This window comes from Benincasa hispida, chromosome 1 (assembly GCF_009727055.1).
Source record: "Benincasa hispida cultivar B227 chromosome 1, ASM972705v1, whole genome shotgun sequence".
Lineage (NCBI taxonomy): Eukaryota > Viridiplantae > Streptophyta > Magnoliopsida > Cucurbitales > Cucurbitaceae > Benincasa > Benincasa hispida.
In genome coordinates, this window is record NC_052349.1 from 34741964 (window position 1) to 34762686 (window position 20723).

General features: G+C 31.4%; 2 protein-coding genes across 3 annotated transcripts; both read left to right on the forward strand.

The window, feature by feature from the left end:
* Positions 1-4718: 4718 nt before the first annotated feature.
* Positions 4719-8263, forward strand: LOC120086981. Of its 2 annotated transcripts, none has more exons than XM_039043820.1 (3): positions 4719-4825; positions 4968-5023; positions 6357-8263. In XM_039043820.1, the coding sequence occupies exon 3, from the start codon at positions 6398-6400 to the stop codon at positions 7922-7924; it is 1527 nt and encodes a 508-aa protein (XP_038899748.1). In that variant the 5' UTR covers positions 4719-4825; positions 4968-5023; positions 6357-6397; the 3' UTR covers positions 7925-8263. The 2 variants fall into 2 exon arrangements, with proteins under 2 accessions (XP_038899748.1, XP_038899755.1); XM_039043827.1 differs by having other exon boundaries at positions 4728-4820.
* An 8326-nt stretch (positions 8264-16589) lies between these two features.
* On the forward strand, positions 16590-20520 carry LOC120084937 (ferredoxin--nitrite reductase, chloroplastic). Its single transcript, XM_039040751.1, has 4 exons — positions 16590-17111; positions 17983-18337; positions 18467-18755; positions 19557-20520. The coding sequence occupies exons 1-4, from the start codon at positions 16745-16747 to the stop codon at positions 20295-20297; spliced, it is 1752 nt and encodes a 583-aa protein (XP_038896679.1). The 5' UTR covers positions 16590-16744; the 3' UTR covers positions 20298-20520.
* The last annotated feature ends 203 nt before the right edge of the window (positions 20521-20723 follow it).

The window sequence follows — 20723 nt, forward strand, 5'->3', positions numbered from 1 at the left end:
ACAAACACTGAAATACAATAAAAAAAAAACAATATCTAAGATGTTGAATTACAATAGTTAATAAAATGCAATAGAAAAGTGACTCATATTGCAAAGAAGAAGAAGAAGAAGATTAGAGGGAGAAATATGAAGATAAACGAAGAACTTTTTCATTGAATTATTGAAGATATCCATATTCGATACTCAAGATCTCTCTCATTCAGATGTGATATCTGATATTAAGTTCTTATGATTGAGCCATCGAAAAGAAATGTGCACCTTGTTGGTATAGGTGGTAACTTTCAATTATTTTAAACTTTTCCTAACTATACTTTCATGTTCTCAGATCCCTCTCATTCAGATTCATTCATGTACCTCTCCTAAACTCGGATCATTACATTAAACCTTGCATTTTTCATTAGATGTCTCCATTCTTTTTGTTTTTTTTTTTTAATCTTGCTTTTCCCAATTTTTTTTTGTATATATTTCGTTGCAGCATTCAAGTAATTTTTGTTTTTAATTTCATTATCAGTAACATCGCTTCCAATGTTTTTTTCCCTTTCTTCTTTAAGCTTCTAAGTTTTTCCCAACTCTAGAAGTAGTCATCGCCTCCATTTTTTTTTTTTGAGTTCTAGAAGGAAATAACACCCCTTTCTCCATTTTCCATCAGTATCTCTTCTCCTTTTTCTTTCTTTTTGGTTTTTTAAATATTTTTTAATACTTTATTAGCTCTCTCTCCCCAATTTTTTTGCTTTTATTTTTTGTAGGATTTTCTTTTGTAGTATGCAAGTATTCTTTTTAAAATTTAGTTAACAGCTACATCATTCCTATTTTATACTTAGGTAAAAATCAGTATCAGACACGTATCGGATACCAATATTTTCAGATACTTCACAAATATGTATATGACACACGATTTGACGTATATATTTCTATACGTACTTTTTTTAAGAAAAAAGACAAGTAACTCATCTAATCTTTCCCAATCTAAAATTAGGCAAACCTATTAAAAAAGCTCACTACTCGAGTTCGAAAAATAAATAAATAACGGACCAAACCATAGGCTAGAATTATCTAATCTCCATCTTCACATTTGAGTCTCCACAAAATCTACAAAAATATAAACCATTTGGATGTTTTCAACAATAAGTTCTTCGTTTATCTTCATACTTCTCTCTCTAATTTTCTTCTTTGCAATATGAGTCACTTTTCTATTACATTATATTAACTATTGTACTTCAACATCTTAGATGTTTTTTTTATATTGTATTTCAGTGTTTGTATTCTATTTTGTGCTATTGTTATTAACTTGTATGTTAAATTTATCTATATCCTAGAGTTTTTTAAAGAAAAAAAATGTATCTTCAACGTATCAGTATACTCGTTTTTCTTTTAGAAATATATATATTAAAAAATATATAAAAAAGTGAAGTATCCTTAGACGTATCCGTATCTTAGTTTTTTAGAAATTGACGAATCGCTATATCCGATCGTTTCCGTATCGTGTAGATGTATCTATATATGTATCTGTGCTTCATAGTTTTTTAGCATCAACTAACAAATATATCAATCTATACTTTTATTTTATTAAAAAAAAAAATTATTTTGACGTACATTGTTACTAACTTTTGTCGTTATGATGTATGATAATATTGTTTCTATTTTTAATTAGTATTTTTTTAGAACAAAGTATTTTACTTAATAATAATTGATAACAACCAAATAAAATTGAATATGTGATAAGATACATAGATAATTATATATTTTATAATAAAATCTCATCACTTCAACTTAAAGTTTATAAACTATTATAAATGATAGAAAAGAATAAAAATTGTGTTAAAAAAGAAAAATGAAAATAAAAAGTAAAAGTTAAACTTCGATTAATAACCATGTTGTTTTTAGTTTTCTAACAACAAAAATTTAATCTAAACTTTTATTTGTTGTTTTTGGTTTTATAATGATAAAATTTAATCTAGATTTTTATTTTGTTAAAAAAACATTTTGATGTAAATGGTTAAAATTTTAAAGAGTAAAATGAAAATAAAGAGTAAAAGTTGTGTTAAAAAAGAAAAAGAAAATGTAATGAAGCTAAAGAAATAAGAGACAAAAAGTACATTTTTTGTCTAATAAATCTGATACATAACATTTTAAAAAGTTAATATCTTTATCAACGTAAAATGAAATTTGTATTAATAATATCATAAATTTTCAATTATTTTATCTAATGTGGTACCAAATTTTAAAAATGCTGAACAAATTAATGATCTATTAGCAACAATATTAAAATTTTAGAAGAAAACCAAATACAAAATTGAAGTTTAAAAACCCATTAAGCACGTTTTCTAAAGCTCACAATTTATACAATATTATGAAAGCTCACAGCAGATACGTTTTAAAATTAAAACATACATATTAGTCTCATGTATAAAATGGTTAGGCCTCTTTGATAATTATTTGGTTGGTCTTTTATTTTTAAAACCTATTCTTGTTTTTCCACAATTTCTTAATCATGATGTTCATCTTCTCTAAACAAACATTTGAATTATTTGTAAAATTTTAAAAACAAAAAAACAACTTTTTACCATCCTAAAACGGTGCAGTAATATTTATAAATTTATTTATTTATTTTTGAAGAGTCCAAAGGATGATAGTTTCTTCCTCGTATTTTAATTTTTCTTTTCATCTATGGATTGTAGGTCCAAATTCTTCATAGTTAGGCTAGGTTTATCAAACAGTAATGAAAATTGGTGTAATCGTAATGAAATTTCATTGATAGATCAATTGTAATCAATCTGAATTGAAAACGTAATTAGATTGTGTTTTTATTGTGTTTTACTTAGTTTATGAATCTGTCACATTTATTGTTATCATTACAGTTGACCCTAAGCGGTAATGCTAAAGAAAACAGTAAATGTGACACATTCATAATTCTCACACCATTACAGTAACAATATTTGTAATGTTAACAATAACGATAACGATAACAGTAGTGGTACCTACATAATTTTCAAGTATAATCAAATTGAGCACTATTCGTTTCTTATTAGATTGCGTGATTTGATTACAGATTTGGAGGCGAGCTCCACAATCCATTACAATAATGAAACACGGGTAAACAACGATAAATACAATCAATTAGAATCCACTTTTTATATTATTATTAATGGATTATGTTCCATGAAATAAATATGGCCTAATTTGCAATGCAATGGTTCTAGTTATGTGGCCATATGGGCAAAATTTATACAAGATTTACAATGGATTGAAAATGTTAAAATCTGTCGCATGGTGGGATTTATGAGAATAATATTTTACCATCGAATTCAATATTATATGAATTAAAAAAAATTATTAAGAAAATATAATTAAAATATAATTTAATTATGACATGAACTGTCAATATAATTACAAGACCTTAATTACCCGTACAAAAGTAGATGATTTGATTCTCACTCTTACTATTGTTTTACTTAAAAAAAAAAGGGAAATAAACTGCAAATACAATTTAATACAAAAGAAAAAAATGGTAACCTTTTTATTTCATTCATGTACTTATACCATTATTAATAATACATTTAATTATTCAAGCGATTGGTGTAATAATATTAACTTATAAATTACAGATGCTAACGTGTTTTCTTAATTCAACAACATGCAAAATGAGACGACATAAACACAGGTCAATTGCCACAAAATTTATACTATCAATCCTCTTATTAGAGACTGTTAAAAATGGTACAATATAAAAGATTTAAACTTCTAACTTTTTAATGGATCGTATATATTTTATATCAATTGAATTGTGTTATGTCAGACAATCTATATGCTTTCTAATTGTGTTAAAAAATATTGATATTATTAAAAGTAAACTCAAATAATATGTTGAAAAGAGAAACAATTCTGACAATTATTTGAGTGATATTAAATTAAAAATTTGGCTCAAAATGTGACAGTTAAATCAAATCTCTAAACTCTAGGAATGAATTATCAAATAATAATGGTGTGGTTTATTTTGTACAAAAGTAGAAAAGTTTCAAATCCCAACCATATAACAAACTATTACAATATGCCAAAAAAGAAATTAGCTCATTTGACATTATAAATATGTTTAGTGATCACAAAAAAAAAAAATGTTATAATATAATATTTGTCATGCATAAATCAGTGATTAAAATTGATAGACTAAATCTGAGACTTTAAACAATTAGATGATCATCTAGAGTGGAAACTGAACCTGAAACGTCACCACACTATTCTATCATTCCACATTTCAATTAGTCTCAAATTTTTAATGAATTTATATTTTATAGTAGTTTTAAAATATTTATAAAAGATTAATGGTGAATGTTAAAACAATATGGACATATCAAAAGAGATTTAAAAATAACAAGAATAATAATTTAGCCAAAATAACATCCATACATAAATAGTAGATTTTCAAAAGTAGAAAAATAAGGAAAAATATTTATACAAATAGTAAAATTTAATTATAGTTGTGATTATAAGGGATAAAAATTGATACAAATCTATCATTGATGAACGATAGAAGTCTATCCGTGTTTATCTATGATATAAATGGATAAAAATATATCATAGATATAGAAATTGATAAAGTAAAAGGAAAAGGAGAAAAAAAAAGAAAAAATGGAAAAAAAAAGAAAAAAAGAAAAAAAGAAAAGAAAAAAGAAAAAAAGGAAAAGAAAAAGAATAAAAAGGAAAGCTGTGTGGAAAATTTGAGTTCCATGAGTAATAACTTAAGAAACCCACAATCTGATTTTTTTGTCGAAGATAAAAATCGAAACTTTCTCTCTCCATAAGCTCCTTTTCTTCGTCTTCAGGTCAGGTACACACCGCACTCTTCATCTCCCTCTCTCTATCTGACCCCTGCTTTTCCTCATTTTTCTTCAATTCGTTTATCCAACGGATCTTCTGCAACTTTAAGATTACGTTCAGATCTCTTACGAACTCTGTTTTCTGTTCTTCAGGATCTTAGTGAAGCTGAGGTTGCTCTTACGCTGAGGTCCTTTTGCATCATTACGAGGTACATTTTTATTGGGTTTTTTTGTGCTAATCGTGTAGTTCAATGGAAATTATCGCTTGATTCTGGTTGGGTATCACTTTTTCTGGTTATTGTTGTGTTCAATTTGATGCTCGAGTTGTCTGTATTTTGGAAATCATCGGATAGGTTAACCTATGAACTCGGTTTCATTTGTTCTGTCGTTTTCTTTGCCCTCCACGAAGCTGCTTTCATGGGGCTTTGGGAATGCTGTTAGTCTTGGTTTTGTGTATTTGAAAATCTTGCTGGAGATTTCGAGATACTGTCCAACGAAATATCTTCTAATTCTACCCTATTCTTTCAATTTTGATATGTCTAGTAAACAGTTTAATTGGTGCAGATCAAAATGTTTAGCTGCACTAAACTGACAATAATTTAAGGACAGTCAATTGTAGTTTTTTTCTCCAAGTCCCAAGTTTGAAAATTTTGTTCTGTTTCTTGGCTGTCATACGAGTGGATCAACAATTTGAAAGCTATATTTCATTGAAGTGGCTGATTTGGGTTTCAGATTATTAAATAGGAATCATGAGAATAGGTAGATGTAATTCACCAAGCCTTAAGCATAAACTGTTAGGAAGATTCTGGCCAAATGGCTCAGGCAGTTGCTAATACACAAGAAGAAGCCAACCTCTCAGCGCAATGTATCCATTTTCAGCACAGTGTATTTAGTTTTCGTTGCCTGCTTACCTATTTTGCATAGTAATGCAATGTGCAATTTCCCCCCATTATGTGCTCTACATGGTGTGGTGTTTAAACCCTAAAGAATGTTTGGCTCATGGTTTAATAATTTCGGTCTCTGAAATTTGGGGTTGGGAAGGCTGTGAGTGTATGCGATTTGTGTTTGGATTGTGCATATTGCATATGAACGAATAATGAGAAACTTGAGTCTGTATTACCTATATGTAGTTTAGTTTTTGAGGGTTTGTAAAAGTTAGAATGTAGTATAAAATGCGAGTTTCACTAGTTTGCATTTATGTAATCTGCAGGATTTAACAAATCCATAATCTTATATATGCAAGTCCATGTACTTGGGTACTTATGTAGCAAATCCACGTACCAGTTTAATTCAATTGTTCAGGGTAGTTCTGGTTCGGTGACTGTGACTTTGAATTTCAATATTTGTTGGATTAATTGTTTTCTTGAAATTTGTACTAAACTTCCTAGCAAAGGAAAGAAAAGGGAAAAGAATAACTTCTAGTTTGGCACTTTCTGATGTTCCATCTTTTCTTCTGGTGCATTATATTTAGTCAATCCTCTTAAGAACATTTGATTCTGAAGGAAAATAATAACTTGGCTTGTCTAAATGTGTCAAAAACAGTGCTCGCTTAATCTGAATTGTTGGAGCAAAGGAAAATCTAAATGGAAGACTTAAACAGGAACGTTTCTCAGGCTTCTCCTAATCAGCAAACTCGAAGTTCTCCAGATGGTCCAGTGGCCATCCTGTGGGATATTGAGAATTGCCCGGTTCCCAGTGATGTCCGCCCTGAAGATGTAGCTGGTAATATAAGAATGGCTTTGCGTGTGCACCCTGTAATAAAAGGAGCAGTAATGATGTTTTCTGCATATGGAGATTTCAATGCCTTTCCTAGACGACTGAGAGAAGGGTGTCAGAGAACAGGAGTAAAACTAATTGACGTGCCAAATGGTCGGAAGGATGCTGCCGACAAGGCTATATTGGTCGATATGTTTCTCTTTGCCCTTGATAACCCTCCTCCATCATCCATAATGCTCATATCTGGAGATGTCGATTTTGCTCCAGCACTTCACATTTTAGGTCAACGAGGTTATAATGTGATACTTGTCATCCCTTCTGGTGTGGGTGTTTCATCTGCCCTCTGCAATGCGGGAAAGTACGTTTGGGACTGGCCCACCGTGGCTCGTGGTGAAGGCTTTGCACTTGCCCCCAAAGCGTTGACTTACCGTGGTGGAGCAGCCGAAATTTCTGGATATCTCAAGGGATGCCATATTAATGACGATCTGGATGGCCAAAATGAAGAGGAAGCTATTGTCTATAGAGGGGTGTCTCAGAGCTATTACAACGTGAGGGATTTTTCAGTAGTATCTCATTCTCTATCTGAATACAATAGTAATTTGACAGTTCCTAGCGTACCTCCAACTTTGAGGTCACAGAGTCTCCCATGTGGTTTGAACGAGGTTCCAACGGGTGTTGTTTCATCTGGAGACCAGAATGAGTCTGCTTGGTGGCCGCAGACAGGAGACTTAAATGTTCTGAAGGGACAGTTGGTTAAGTTGCTAGAACTTTCTGGAGGATGCTTACCCGTCACGAAGGTTCGTGCTGAGTACCAGAGAGTCTTTGGAAGGCCACTGTACACATCCGAACCTGGACTCAAGCTTGTGAATCTTTTTAAGAAGATGGGAGATGCCCTTGTTGTGGAGGGCAAAGGCAACAAGAAATCTGTCTACATTCGAAACTCGAGATCATGCCCAAGTGCCCCACCTTTGATATTATCAAGGAAAGAAAATAAGAAAGGTAAGGGTACTTTGGAGGAGACTGCCGATGTTACTCCAGGCATGGGCTCATCAGAAGAATACTCAGATGAAGAAAGAGTGGTTCTCGAAGAACACGATGAGAAGAAAGGTGTAGGAAAAACGGATCAGACATCAGCAGGTCAATGCAGAAACAACGAAGAACACTGTATCGAGCAGTTCAAACATGAGCTACAGGAGATTCTAGTTAGCTATTCATGTAGAATCTTCTTAGGATGTTTTGAGGCAATATACCTACAGCGATACAAGAAAGGCTTGGACTTCCAGAGCCTCGGTGTTCGTGGATTGGAGGAGTTGTTTGACAAAGTAAACGACGTTGTGGTCTTGCATGAAGATCCAACAAGCAAGCGAAAGTTCCTGGCTGCATTGGGTGGCTAAAATGGTGATGATGATCAGATATAGCTGCCTTTGTAACCATTCTGTGTCATTAACTTGTCAAATATCCCCAAAATAAATAAGAAAAAGGAAAAAGGAAAAAGAAGCCAAGTTTGTTGTGGATGCTGCCTGCCGCTTAGTTTTAGAAAGTAGAGTATGGCAGTGGCTGGTTGCTGTTTTTTCTTCCTCCAGCATGTTCTTTGTCCTCTTTTTTCTTTTAACATATGGAACCTGTCACTGTAAGTCCCTATACCTCATGATCTTCTTTTGGAGATCTCTGTCTCTGTAAATTACTTTTCACTCAGGTTTTAAGATCAATATATGTTCTTTCTTTTAACTCAACTCGTATAGTACTTATATGTATCAACCTTGAAGTTAAAAGATCGATTCCCCATTCTATCTTTAAAAAAAACCTTGTGTTGGGAGTTAATAAGAACGAAATATTTTGAAGTAGGAAAGAAATTATAGAATTTGATGGATACCTATGTATACATTAAACTCCAATTAAATTGTAAATTTAGTTTATTCAAAGAAAATTAGAATTTAGTTCCTATAATATATAATTAATATATAGTTTATTTTTTATAATTTGATATAATCTTCATAAATAATTCTTATACTAGTAATTATTTTTGATGATTTTATCAAACTATAGGAATTATTTATGAGATTTTATCAAACCATAAAGACTATTTATGAGATTTAACACTTTTACTCCAGTTAACTTTGGTTCATTGTTCATCTTGGTTGATTTCATTTTAGTGGATTTTGTACCAAAAAGCAAAACAAAAGTTGGTTTGTAGTATTATCTCTTTAAAAAGTAGTATTATCTCTTTAAAAAGTTCTCTTATTTCATCCAATTGAAACTTTAAACTTCGATAAATTAAAAGATCATCCATAAACCAAACTAATAAATATCTCAAAAGTCATCAAATAATCCGCCTAAAAAAAGGTCAACAAATAAAACAAAGCATTTCACTATTTCAACCAAAAATTAATTAATACAGCCTACATGATTCAAAATTCAATGATCTAATATCAAAATGATTATAGCTTAGCTAAAATTGACATGTATTACTTCCTTTAAAATCGAATGTTCAATTCTTCCTACTTCCATTTGTTGTACTAAAAAATTTAACCATGAACCAAACGAAAAAATACATCTTAGAAGGTTCTTTTCTTCTTTTAAATAACTATTAAAGACCAACTAACAACAAGAAAGGTCCTCACAAAGGATAGAGGACATCCAGCTAGAGTAATCAGCTTATCAACAAGCATGTACCTAATCTCAGCAGAAGGAAAAACTCGGAGAACAAAACTACCACCAACAATTCGTGTCGGAGAATGGACAGCAAGATTACAAGATCAATTACAAAAACAAAAAAAGACGACACCAAGAGTTTAACGAGCACAAGAGTGAGATCTATCAAGTTCTTTGTTTCAGTCACCTCTCAATTAGAAAAGAAAAGATTAGTCTAGCTTGATTGACTAACCCTTCCAAAGCCTTGATACATAGAAGGAGTTGTTTAGCAATAAAGCCAAAATCTCATTTTTGAAGAAACTAAAATTGAATTCCCCCACTTAAATCCATAGATTTTTTTTTTTTTTTTTTTTCCTTGAGATGAATCATTACAAAGACATTATAAAATTGAACAAATAATATTCAAAGGAAGGCAACAAGTAGGGTAGGATTTTGCGATTTTGGGCCGTACCCCTCGACAAGGACCAAAGCTCAAATATTGAAAACCAAAAACGAACAAATATAAAAATTATAAATATATGGTTATTTTTAAAAAAAAAATAAAAAAATAATTAATAAAGGGGGAAAAAAGAAGTAAACGGTGGGCATAGAAGATTAATAGAGAGCACAGCAGAGAGGGTCGGCCACATGTTTTAGGTTTGGAGAGGCCGCATGTTAGGCGGCGGGCGGTTTGATGAGAGGATGCGGCAACGTGAGGCCGCGACCCTTCATCGCTTGGAAAGGTTATTGCTTTTCCCTTCTATCATTTTAATCATACTTATCTATCCACTTGTCACCCACATTATTAGAATTTCCACAAACCCCATTCTTTCTTTTAAATATGTATTTCATCTTTTACGCACAAAATTCAAAATTCAAAATTTTGTAAATACATTTTTGTAGTCTAGCTCATAAATTATTTATCAATAAAAAAACTTAAGAAAATTTAACCCAAAAAAAAAAAATTAAGCTTGCTTTGATAATTATTTTATTTTTTATTTTTAAAATTATATTTGTTTTCTCATAATTTTTTAAAATGATTTTCATCTTCATTAAGTTAATAAATGAATTCTTAATCAAAATCTAACAACAATAACAAGTTTCTATTTTTTTTTTTTTTTTTTTAAGTTTTCAAAACTTGACTTGGATTTTAAAAATACTCTTAAAAATGTTAGACTACAAAAACAAAGAAATCAATAAGTCCAACTAATATTTATAGGCTTAATTTAAAAAAAAAATCATTATTATCATCAAAACAAGCCTTGATAATTGATTTGAAGTGTCATTTCAATTAATTAAAATATTATTTACTTTTTTAAAGGTTAAAAATTCAAACGTATAAAAGAAAAAAAAAACTTTCCTATTGGTTTGAGTCATAAGATTTTGTTCGATGATGTGATATTAAATTTGCCTTCACATATTAGTTTTAAATTTTTGGGTCAATCCATAATTGAAGATGGTATTAGAACAATCAGTCTAGGAGGTCATGTGTTTAAATTCCTACATAATTATTTCTTCACCCAATTAATATTGATTTTCACTTGTTGAGTTTTCTTCATATTGTAGCGAGAAAGAATGTTAGATGATATATATTAAATCTACCTTCACCCATTAACTTAAGTTTTTCAATCAAATTTTATTTAATTTCTCAAAAAAAATCTCACCATCTCGTCTCCTCTTTTCTTTACATTCTTCTCTCCTATTTGTAGAAATGGATAGTAAGAATTTCCTATAATGTAGTTAGTGTAGAAAGATCCTCTCATTACTAATACTTTCATCACTTAAATCTCTAAATCGATTTGTTACCTAATCGATTTACCTAAAGAAAACAAAAACTAATGCTTATAAGAAACTTCTTTTTAGATATTGGCATAAATTTGAATATTTGACTTTATAAAGAAAATTAATTAAGTTGGGTTTTACAAAGACTTAACTAGGAAGGAAACAGAAATGAAGACATTATACCTACAAGATGAGAATGAAATTAAATATTGTGAGCAATGAGTTATTTAATGAGTTAGTAATATAAAATTTCTATGGGCATATGTATGAGCCCCACCCATATTTTTAATTGTTTTGAGCAATATGAGGCCAAGTTTCATTGAAAAAGAACCAATAATAATTTCAATTTGTGATGTATTGGTGTCAACTACATGAGGCAAGGACAGAGATGGTACTTTCTAATAACAAAAATCTTCTAATATATTTTACAACATCAAATGATGTATTATAATATTAAAATTTTATGTATATTAAAAAAATGTATAAACTTATGAATTATAGGGTAGTTTTATTTTCAGCACACAGGTCATTTATATTTTAATTGGGCCTAAATTATAGAAAATGTTCCCAAATTTTGTATGTTGGGAAGGAAAATACCATTAAACTTTTAAAAGTTTGAATATTATATCTTTAAACTAAAAAAAAAAAAAAAACAAATACCCTATATTATTAGTTTTGAATGGAAACTCGCTAATGTTTTGTTTAAAAACACCTTTGAACTTTAAAAAAAGATTCAGTAATACTCTTAAACTTTAGAAAAGCTTAAAAATTTCCCTCATAATTAGTTAATGGAGGAAAACTATTAATATCTTGTTTAAAAAATATCTTTAACTTTCAAAAGTTACATTAATATTCTTAACTTCTATATATATATATATATTTTTAAATGTTCCTACTGTTAGTCAACTTTAATTTTCTTTGAAGGTACCTTAAGTTGGACAAAAATCAATTTTAAAACAATTATATAGATACCTTCATTTTTTTTCTTCAAGTATTTACTCTCATTTTCTCCAATTTATCTAATATTTTTCAAACAAATCTTCTTAGGAACCAAACATAAACCAAAATCACAAGTTAAAAGCATAAAATTTCAAAATTTCAAAAAATTCTTCTCTAAAACTCAGCAAAACAACAAATAATCAAATACCAAAAGGATCGACAAAGTAATACCATCTTCGATCACTTTCATCATCTTAACGAATCACAATAAATAGAGTAATTTGAATTGCAAAAAGGATCAACAAAGTCTTCATCACGACAAATTTGATAATGCACATGTTTTTTTTCCTTTTTCCTCCTACTAGTGGTCCAAAATAATTGTAGTCTAAATATCAATAAATGTGTTTCTAATTCTCAACACGTCTCACTTTTGTATATTAAACTTAAGTGACGTATTAATACATAGTCAACCACTAACATACAATCTTTTAAAAATATTTAAATCCTAAGGTCCGTGTGGTTTATTATTCTTTTTCTTCTTGCTATAGCCTATATACCTTAATTGAAGAAATGACAAAGGTCGAAAGAGTTAACATGAAGCAACAAAATCAGTGACAATAAGAAGTGTTAGAGGTTTACGTTTATACTAACATTAAATCACTTTGATTATTTATTTATTTATTTTAAATTTGACATTTTTAAACTTTTGAAAGTTCAAGAATATTTTTTAAATAAAATATAATGATTTTCTTTTAAAACTAATAAGAATATTTTGAAGTGCTTTTAAGGTAAGCTCAAGGATATTTTTGATAAAATACAAAGTTTATGAATATCTTTTTATAATTCGGTCTTTAATTAACTAAACTAATAATGTGTAAAATTAAAGTTCTCATCTTAATTTTAGACTCTTACTTTCAATTTTGGTTAATTTTGAATATGTACTTTTTTGAAATGTTATTATGATTTCTATTTTTGACTTTTTGTCTATTTTCGTTAACGTACGTTTGAAACATCTATTTTCACCTCTCTCTACTTTTTAAAAATTGCTGAATAACTTGTCTTTTTGTTCCCCCCATTTGCAATCATAAATGTAGCATAATATTACACTACAATTTTGTTAGTTTGAAATATTGTCATAAATTTAAATTAAATTGTATTTATTGTATGTAAGACTTTTATATGTAGAAGTTTGAAATGAAGGACGAAATAATGGCAATTGTTTTAAAGTACAAAATATTAACATAGACATTTTAAAAGTAAAAAAAAAAAAAAAAATACAATACACAATAAGGGTGTTCGTGGGTTGGATTAGGTTGGGTTTAGGGATATTTTAGGCCTAACCCTATGATTCGGTTTGTGTATTTTTTTAATCTAAACTAACCCTTGTTAAATTATGAACCCGAACCAAACCAACCCATAAAAATGGGTTGGGTTGGTTCGGTTCCATTGGTTCCCTTAAAAAAAGCTTGGAATCACCAACAAAAAACATATAAGATCCCACAATCCATAAGAACGATATCCAAAATCTATTATAACAAAACAAAGTCTCCAAAATTTACAAGAAAGACCAATGTCTAATTCAAAATATAGGCAACAATGTTTTCAAATGTTTACAAAATCCATAAGTAAGATTATAATGTCTACTAGGGGTGTTCAACCCAACCCAATTGTTCAGGTTGTAAATTTTTTCAATCCAAATAACCTTTATTAAAAAATGAACCCAATCTAACCCAACCATGAAATATTTGGGTTGGGTTTGTTCGGGTTAATCGGTAATTTATTTAAAATTTATTCTAAAAAGAAGCAAATGTAAAAGTCTAATTTAATTATTTTCATATATTGAATTAAGATTAACAACTCAATTTCAATTTATATAGTGAAAATTTTCTTTCTAAAGTGTAAATAAACTACTTCTAAGAGTTGTTGAAGAATAAATTATTAAAAAAAATTGGAACTAAATAAAATTAATATCAATATATGTATAAATAATTGTGTTATAAGTAAGAAAAAAATATATTTTAAAGTTAATAATAAATTCGGGTTGGTTCGGATTGGTTTGGGTTATATTAGGTGAACACATGAACCAATCCAACCCATAAAATTTTCATTTATTTGAACCCAACCCAACCCAAATGAGTTGATAACCCAATCCAAACCGCACGGGTTGGGTTGGGTTGATCGATTTTTTCGGATCATCGGATTTTTTGAACACTCCTAATACACAATAGTTGAAAGTCAAAATAAATGAAAGCCGAAGAACATAGACAAAAGTGATCACCTTTTTAAGGCACATTGCTCAAAACAAACATTTCAAAAGTGTTAGGGAAAAAACTTCTCAATGCTATCCTAGAAAAATAACAAAATAATTGAGAAATTAGAAGAAAATAATAAAACTAGGGAATATTGGAAAACTCCAAACTCGGAGAAAAAAACTAAAGCTGTGAAAATTTGTGAGCACTCTCTCAAATCTCTTTAATTTCACTCTCAAACAAGAAAAACAAAATAGAATTTAACTAGAGTTAGCATACTCAAGTTTAAAGGCTTCTAACTGGGACAACTTGAAACCAAAGTCGTAGACTCCTTTTATATTGCTTGGAGCCTCTTGCTTCTTTGAACATTTCCGATGCAGTAAACACACTTTTCTAATACTTTGCCAAAACCCAAAAATTCTACTAAAGATATTTGAAGAATCCTCAGTTTTTGTTGCATCCATTGTCTTTATCGACAATAATAATTCTCAATTAGAGAACTATAATCTACTTCCAGATATTTTTTTTTGTCACATGTTGGTAAACCCTGCTGAAATCTATTGTGCAACTTTCACCTACTTGACTCACGCGAAAGTTCTTCAGCCATCAACATAACTTCCACCACACACACCTTGCATAACTGTCAAGTCAATGTCATTGTGCAAATTTGTGGAACCACTGACATCACATCCTCTATCATGGTAAAACAGACATATCATAAGGATGAATTTCGTCTTCTCCAGTGAAAGGTTATTGTATCTCCTAACGAGAAATACACTGCCAATATCTAATTTAGAGTCCTTTGACGGATGTACTATGTTTTTCATGTGCCTAAACTATTCGAACAACCTATCTTTTGTTTGAAGACTTTTTTCTTTGAACCTTTGTTGAAATCACCATTGGACTCCATTAGACCACGATCATCGCTTAACTCTTTAAGAATACCATTGGTTGACCTTCCCTCAAAGCACTTATGTAACCCAGATTGTAACAACACATCTTTGTGTTATAAAATCTACAAATAATAATAAAAAAAGAAAACGTAAAGTAATAGAGAATCAACACATAGATTTATATGGTTCACTAACCGTGGATTAACTACATTCACAGATAGATGAGAGAGAACAATTTTATTAGAGAGAAAATTCAGAATCCAAATCAGATGCAACTCTAGGGTTAGAGAGTTTATATAACACACTTCTCTAAACCCTAGGGTCAAAATAATAAATAATATAAATATGACAAATACGAATTCACCTTAGGTGCAAGATATTAGATTCAAGACATTCCAACACTTTGACTTGCACTTGTCACTGGTCAAAATTGATCATTCCGTCAGATTTCTTCACATCCAACTTTACTAACTCATAAGGCTTGGCACATCTGGTTCATTCCTAACAAATCTACAAACAGTGAACACACCACACAATAGTGTAGCACGTTTCAAGAATTCTTTTCCGAAAACTTAGACAATGTTGCAACCACATAAAATACAAAAACATTAAGAAACTACGAAACTAAATCTCTGACATCACTTGTTGGGAAAAAATCTCTTGCTACTATTGTAGGAATCCGTGGAAAAATAATTGTGAAATTTAAAAAAAAAAAACTAAGAAACATAAGAACTAATGGGGAGAATCCCAAACTGAGATAAAAAACCACAACCCACTAAAAAGAAATTCATTCTCTAAAAGATTGTTACAATCACACAGAATAATTTTCTCCCCGATCCTAATTGCAAGAGCACTCCCTTAACGCTTTTATATTATTCACAACCTTTAATTCAACTATCAAACTAGAGAATACAAAATGAAATTTAATTAGAGTTAACACTCCGAAGCTTAAAGTGTTTCTAACTGGAACAACTTGAAACTAAAACCATATATTCCTTTTACAGTGGTTAGAACTCATCACTTACTTGAACCTTTTAGGACATGCGAGACAATTACTCTTCTAATATTTGTCAAATCCCAATAAAATGTATCATAACTAAGATAGATAAAGATATAAAAACCAAAATGAACCTTTTGAAAATAATATTGATACAAATAAAGACCCAAATTATAAAAGGCACATATACATGATACTTAAAGCTTAACCATGAAAATTCCATATATGATTAAAAATTTTAGTAGCTAAAAGAAGTACCTAAGGACAATTGAACAATAATTCAGATGCTAAATCATATTCTTGAATATTTTCATTTTATTGAAGAATAGAATTACAAGTTGATTTTGACCAAGCTAAAGCTAGCTAGAAACCACCCACTCTCTATAATCCAATCCTTGTGTGGCCACTTCTCAAAGGAGTGGTAGAGAAAAAGGTAAAAGATAACCACCCAAAACCAAAACTTAGGCCAAAATAGAAAAAGAAAAAAGGAAAAAAAGACAGAGACAAAAAAAATTGTGGGAACCTATCTTCCTAAGTACCCAAAAAAAAAAAAAAACACTTGGCCTTTGAAGGCTTCCAAAGGTCCTCAAATGATAGGGAAAGAGAGTCCATAAAATCTCTCCCACCTCTCTCTCTCTCCCCCTTCAATTTCCACATTCCAAATCTCTCTCCCTTTCTCTCTTCATAAAAGAAAAGAAAAAAGAAACTAGAGCACTGTCAACCATGTCCTCCTCTTTCTCAGCTCCCTTTCTCTCTCCTCCGGTAGCTTCCGGACGCCGTGCGTGGCGGAGGGTGGCGGTGGCGCCGGTAACAACAGCTCCGGCTGAGGTGGCGGTGGAGGAGTCAAGGCTAGAGGCTAGGGTGGAGGAGAGAGAAGGGTATTGGGTGGTGAAGGAGAAGTTTAGAGAAGGGATAAATCCACAAGAGAAAGTGAAGATAGAGAAAGAGCCAATGAAGCTTTTCATGGAGAATGGTATTGAAGAGCTTTCTAAGTTGTCAATGGAGGAAATTGATGCTTCTAAGCTTACTAAAGATGATGTTGATGTTAGACTCAAATGGCTTGGCCTTTTCCATAGAAGAAAACATCAATGTGAGTTTCTTTCCACTTATATCCTTTTTCTTCTTCCATTCAAATTACCTCTTAACATTCTCTAGTGTGGAGAATCAAACCTTCAACTTTAGACATGATATTTAGGTACATTTTAAAATGTACTCATTTTTTATACATTCCACCCTAAAATCATTTTTAGAAAAAATTTACTCTCTCATGTGACATTTTTTTTTAGTGGGTAAGAAAAAGAAGCGTGAAATTAGCTGTAACACCTTGTTGATATATAAATGCATAGATGAGATAGTGGGTCAATTTTTTAAAATTTTCTTATGATGCTTTGTTTTATAAAATTATTTCATGTTTGAATCTGAAATGGATGGTTTCTAATTAAGAGAATGAATTTCTATATTATTATATTTTGTATGGGTTGAAGATGTTGATAGATTAAAGAAAAGCATGAGGAAGAAGGATCAATAGATTCAATTGAGAGAAAATCATGACTGAAAAGTGCATCAATTAGTTTTATATACAAGTTGATACAAGTAAAATGACAAGCTTACCCTTCTAAATATTTATAACAATTAACATGAGCTTACCAAAAAAAAAATGAACATGAGCTAATAAGCGTATTTCCTACATGTGGCTATGTGACTATGTGCTAGTAGTAATAATAATAATAATTAAAAGTTACTATGAATTGTTTAAAGAGTCTACATAAATTTTAAAATAATTACTATCATGTTACTTGTTGTAGAAATTCGATCTCGATCCTTGTAATTTTTGTTACATGCTTTTCTTGCAATTTAATACCTTGAAAAAGTTATTTTTATGTATTATTTATTCATTTGGGTAAAATTCTCTCTAAGATTAATATGCTAATCAAATGTGGGGATTTTTTCAAAACAAAAAGATGGGAGATTTATGATGAGATTAAAGCTGCCAAATGGGGTGACAACAAGCGAACAAACGAGATATTTAGCCAGTGTAATTCGGAAGTACGGCAAAGACGGCTGCGCCGACGTGACGACGCGGCAGAATTGGCAGATACGCGGCGTGGTTCTGGCGGACGTGCCGGAAATTCTGAAGGGACTGGCCGGAGTTGGGCTGACGAGTCTACAGAGTGGAATGGACAACGTAAGAAATCCGGTTGGAAATCCCCTCGCCGGCATAGATCCCGAGGAGATCATTGACACAAGACCTTACAACAATTTGCTCTCGCAATTCATCACTGGAAATTCCCTTGGAAATCCTGCGTTCACCAATTTGTAAGTTGAATTCTCCTTATTCTCTCTAATTTAAACATTATCCCTAAACTTAAAAACCAAGAAGATGAAGAATCAACAAATTTGTATGTACTGATCTGAAGAATTATTGTCTGCGATGTGTACGAACAGGCCAAGAAAGTGGAATGTGTGCGTGATAGGATCACACGATCTATACGAACACCCTCACATAAACGACCTTGCATACATGCCCGCCACAAAGAACGGGCGAATGGGGTTCAATGTGCTGGTGGGTGGGTTCTTCAGCGCCAAGAGGTGCGCTGAGGCGGTGCCACTCGACGCCTGGGTGCCCGAAGAGGACGTCGCCCCTCTCTGCGGTGCCGTCTTGGAGGCCTACAGGGACCTCGGCACCAGAGGCAACCGCCAGAAATGTAGAATGATGTGGCTCATCGATGAACTCGTAAGTCTCATCCTATAGTTAAGTACATCCTTAACATATCAGTATATTGTCCATTTTTAGTTCACAACAACATTTTAGAGTAGTAGATTTAAACCTCATATTTTTCGGTTAAGCGTAGAGTTTTTACTAATTGAACTATAGTTAGATTCACATGTTATTGTCCATTTTGAATTTGAAGTATGGTGTTTGAGGTGCTGAGTTGGTTTTATAATTCGTGGTTATTATAGTTGATGGATTATAATTGTTTGCATTTGGGGTGTAAATTATTTTAGTATGAATAGTTTGAGAAAGAGAGGATGAGTTGAAATAGTAAACGCCATAATAAAGAGGAATTTGAAATAGTAATACTGTAGTTAATTGTAAGTTATAATAGTGGTAAACGCTAACTATTATAATTGGAGCCCCAAATAATAGCCCACTCTACTCACTTGAACTTGGAGTCCAAACACCCCCCTAGATTTTGCTGAAAAAGTTAATCTAATTCAAAATGTCGTTGGTCACTTATATACCACGAATCTTTCCTTTTTCTAGCTAATGGAGAATTGTGGTGGTATTGCCATTACTTTCTAATTAGACTTGAATCCTACGAGTGGAAGAGAGTGTTAAAGTATATGCATTAGTGATTAAATATGCTCTGAAGGATTGATTTCAGTTTTTGGATTGTGTGTGTTTGTTTGAGCTATTGGGATTGAAATTGGGACCAAATAAGTTTTAACTTTTTAGATTAAAGGAAAGATTTTTTTCTTCTTCTTACATTGATGGCTGATTTTGTGTTGGTTTATGTGATGTGATTATAAACAGGGCATAGAAGGATTTAGAGCTGAAGTAGTAAAGAGAATGCCAAGACAAGAGTTGGAGAGAGCCTCATCAGAGGATTTGGTAAAGAAGCAATGGGAAAGAAGGGATTATTTTGGAGTCCATCCACAAAAACAAGAAGGTTTAAGCTTTGTAGGACTTCACATTCCTGTTGGTCGAGTTCAAGCTGATGAAATGGACGAGTTGGCTCGACTAGCCGATGAATATGGGACAGGGGAGCTAAGATTGACGGTAGAACAAAACATAATTATTCCCAACATTCAAAACGCAAAGGTAGAAGCCTTACTCAAAGAGCCTCTATTAGACAAATTTTCACCAGAACCACCAATTCTCATGAAAGGATTGGTAGCTTGCACTGGCAATCAATTCTGTGGACAAGCCATTATAGAGACCAAAGCTAGGGCCTTGAAGGTGACTGAGGAGGTGCAACGGCGAGTCACGGTGACCCGACCAGTGAGAATGCATTGGACTGGTTGCCCAAATACCTGTGGCCAGGTTCAGGTTGCTGATATTGGGTTCATGGGGTGCATGGCAAGGGATGAGAATAAGAAGCCTGTTGAAGGGGTTGATGTTTTCTTGGGTGGGAGAATTGGGAGTGACTCACATTTGGGAGATGTGTACAAAAAGGCTGTCCCTTGTAAGGACTTGGTGCCCTTGGTTGTGGACATTCTTGTACAACATTTTGGGGCTGTCCCAAGGGAAAGAGAGGAAGAAGAAGAGGACTAAGTTGTAGGACCAAGTTTGGAGTCTTTGAACATATTGGAAGATATTTTACAAAGCAATTTGTCAAATGGGTCAATACAACTTTGGTACATTCAAATAGACAGCCATTTTGATGTAACTAATCTTGTAAGATTTGTATTTCAAGGTTTGTAATCATACCACCCATATGTTCATTAACTGATTAATGAAGAAAAGGGCAATAAGATTTGCATTGTGCATTCAATTATCTTTTCATCAATTGGTCTTTCTACTTGTATTTCATTCTATTTTGAATATTGTACTTTGAAAATTAGTATTTGAACAAAGTTTTTTATTTTTTATTTTATTATTATTTTAAAAATAGTTTATTAATTTCTGACTAAGAAAAATAAATTTAGATGAAAGACTAATCGAGACTTTTTCTAAAATAATAATCAACTTATCAAAATA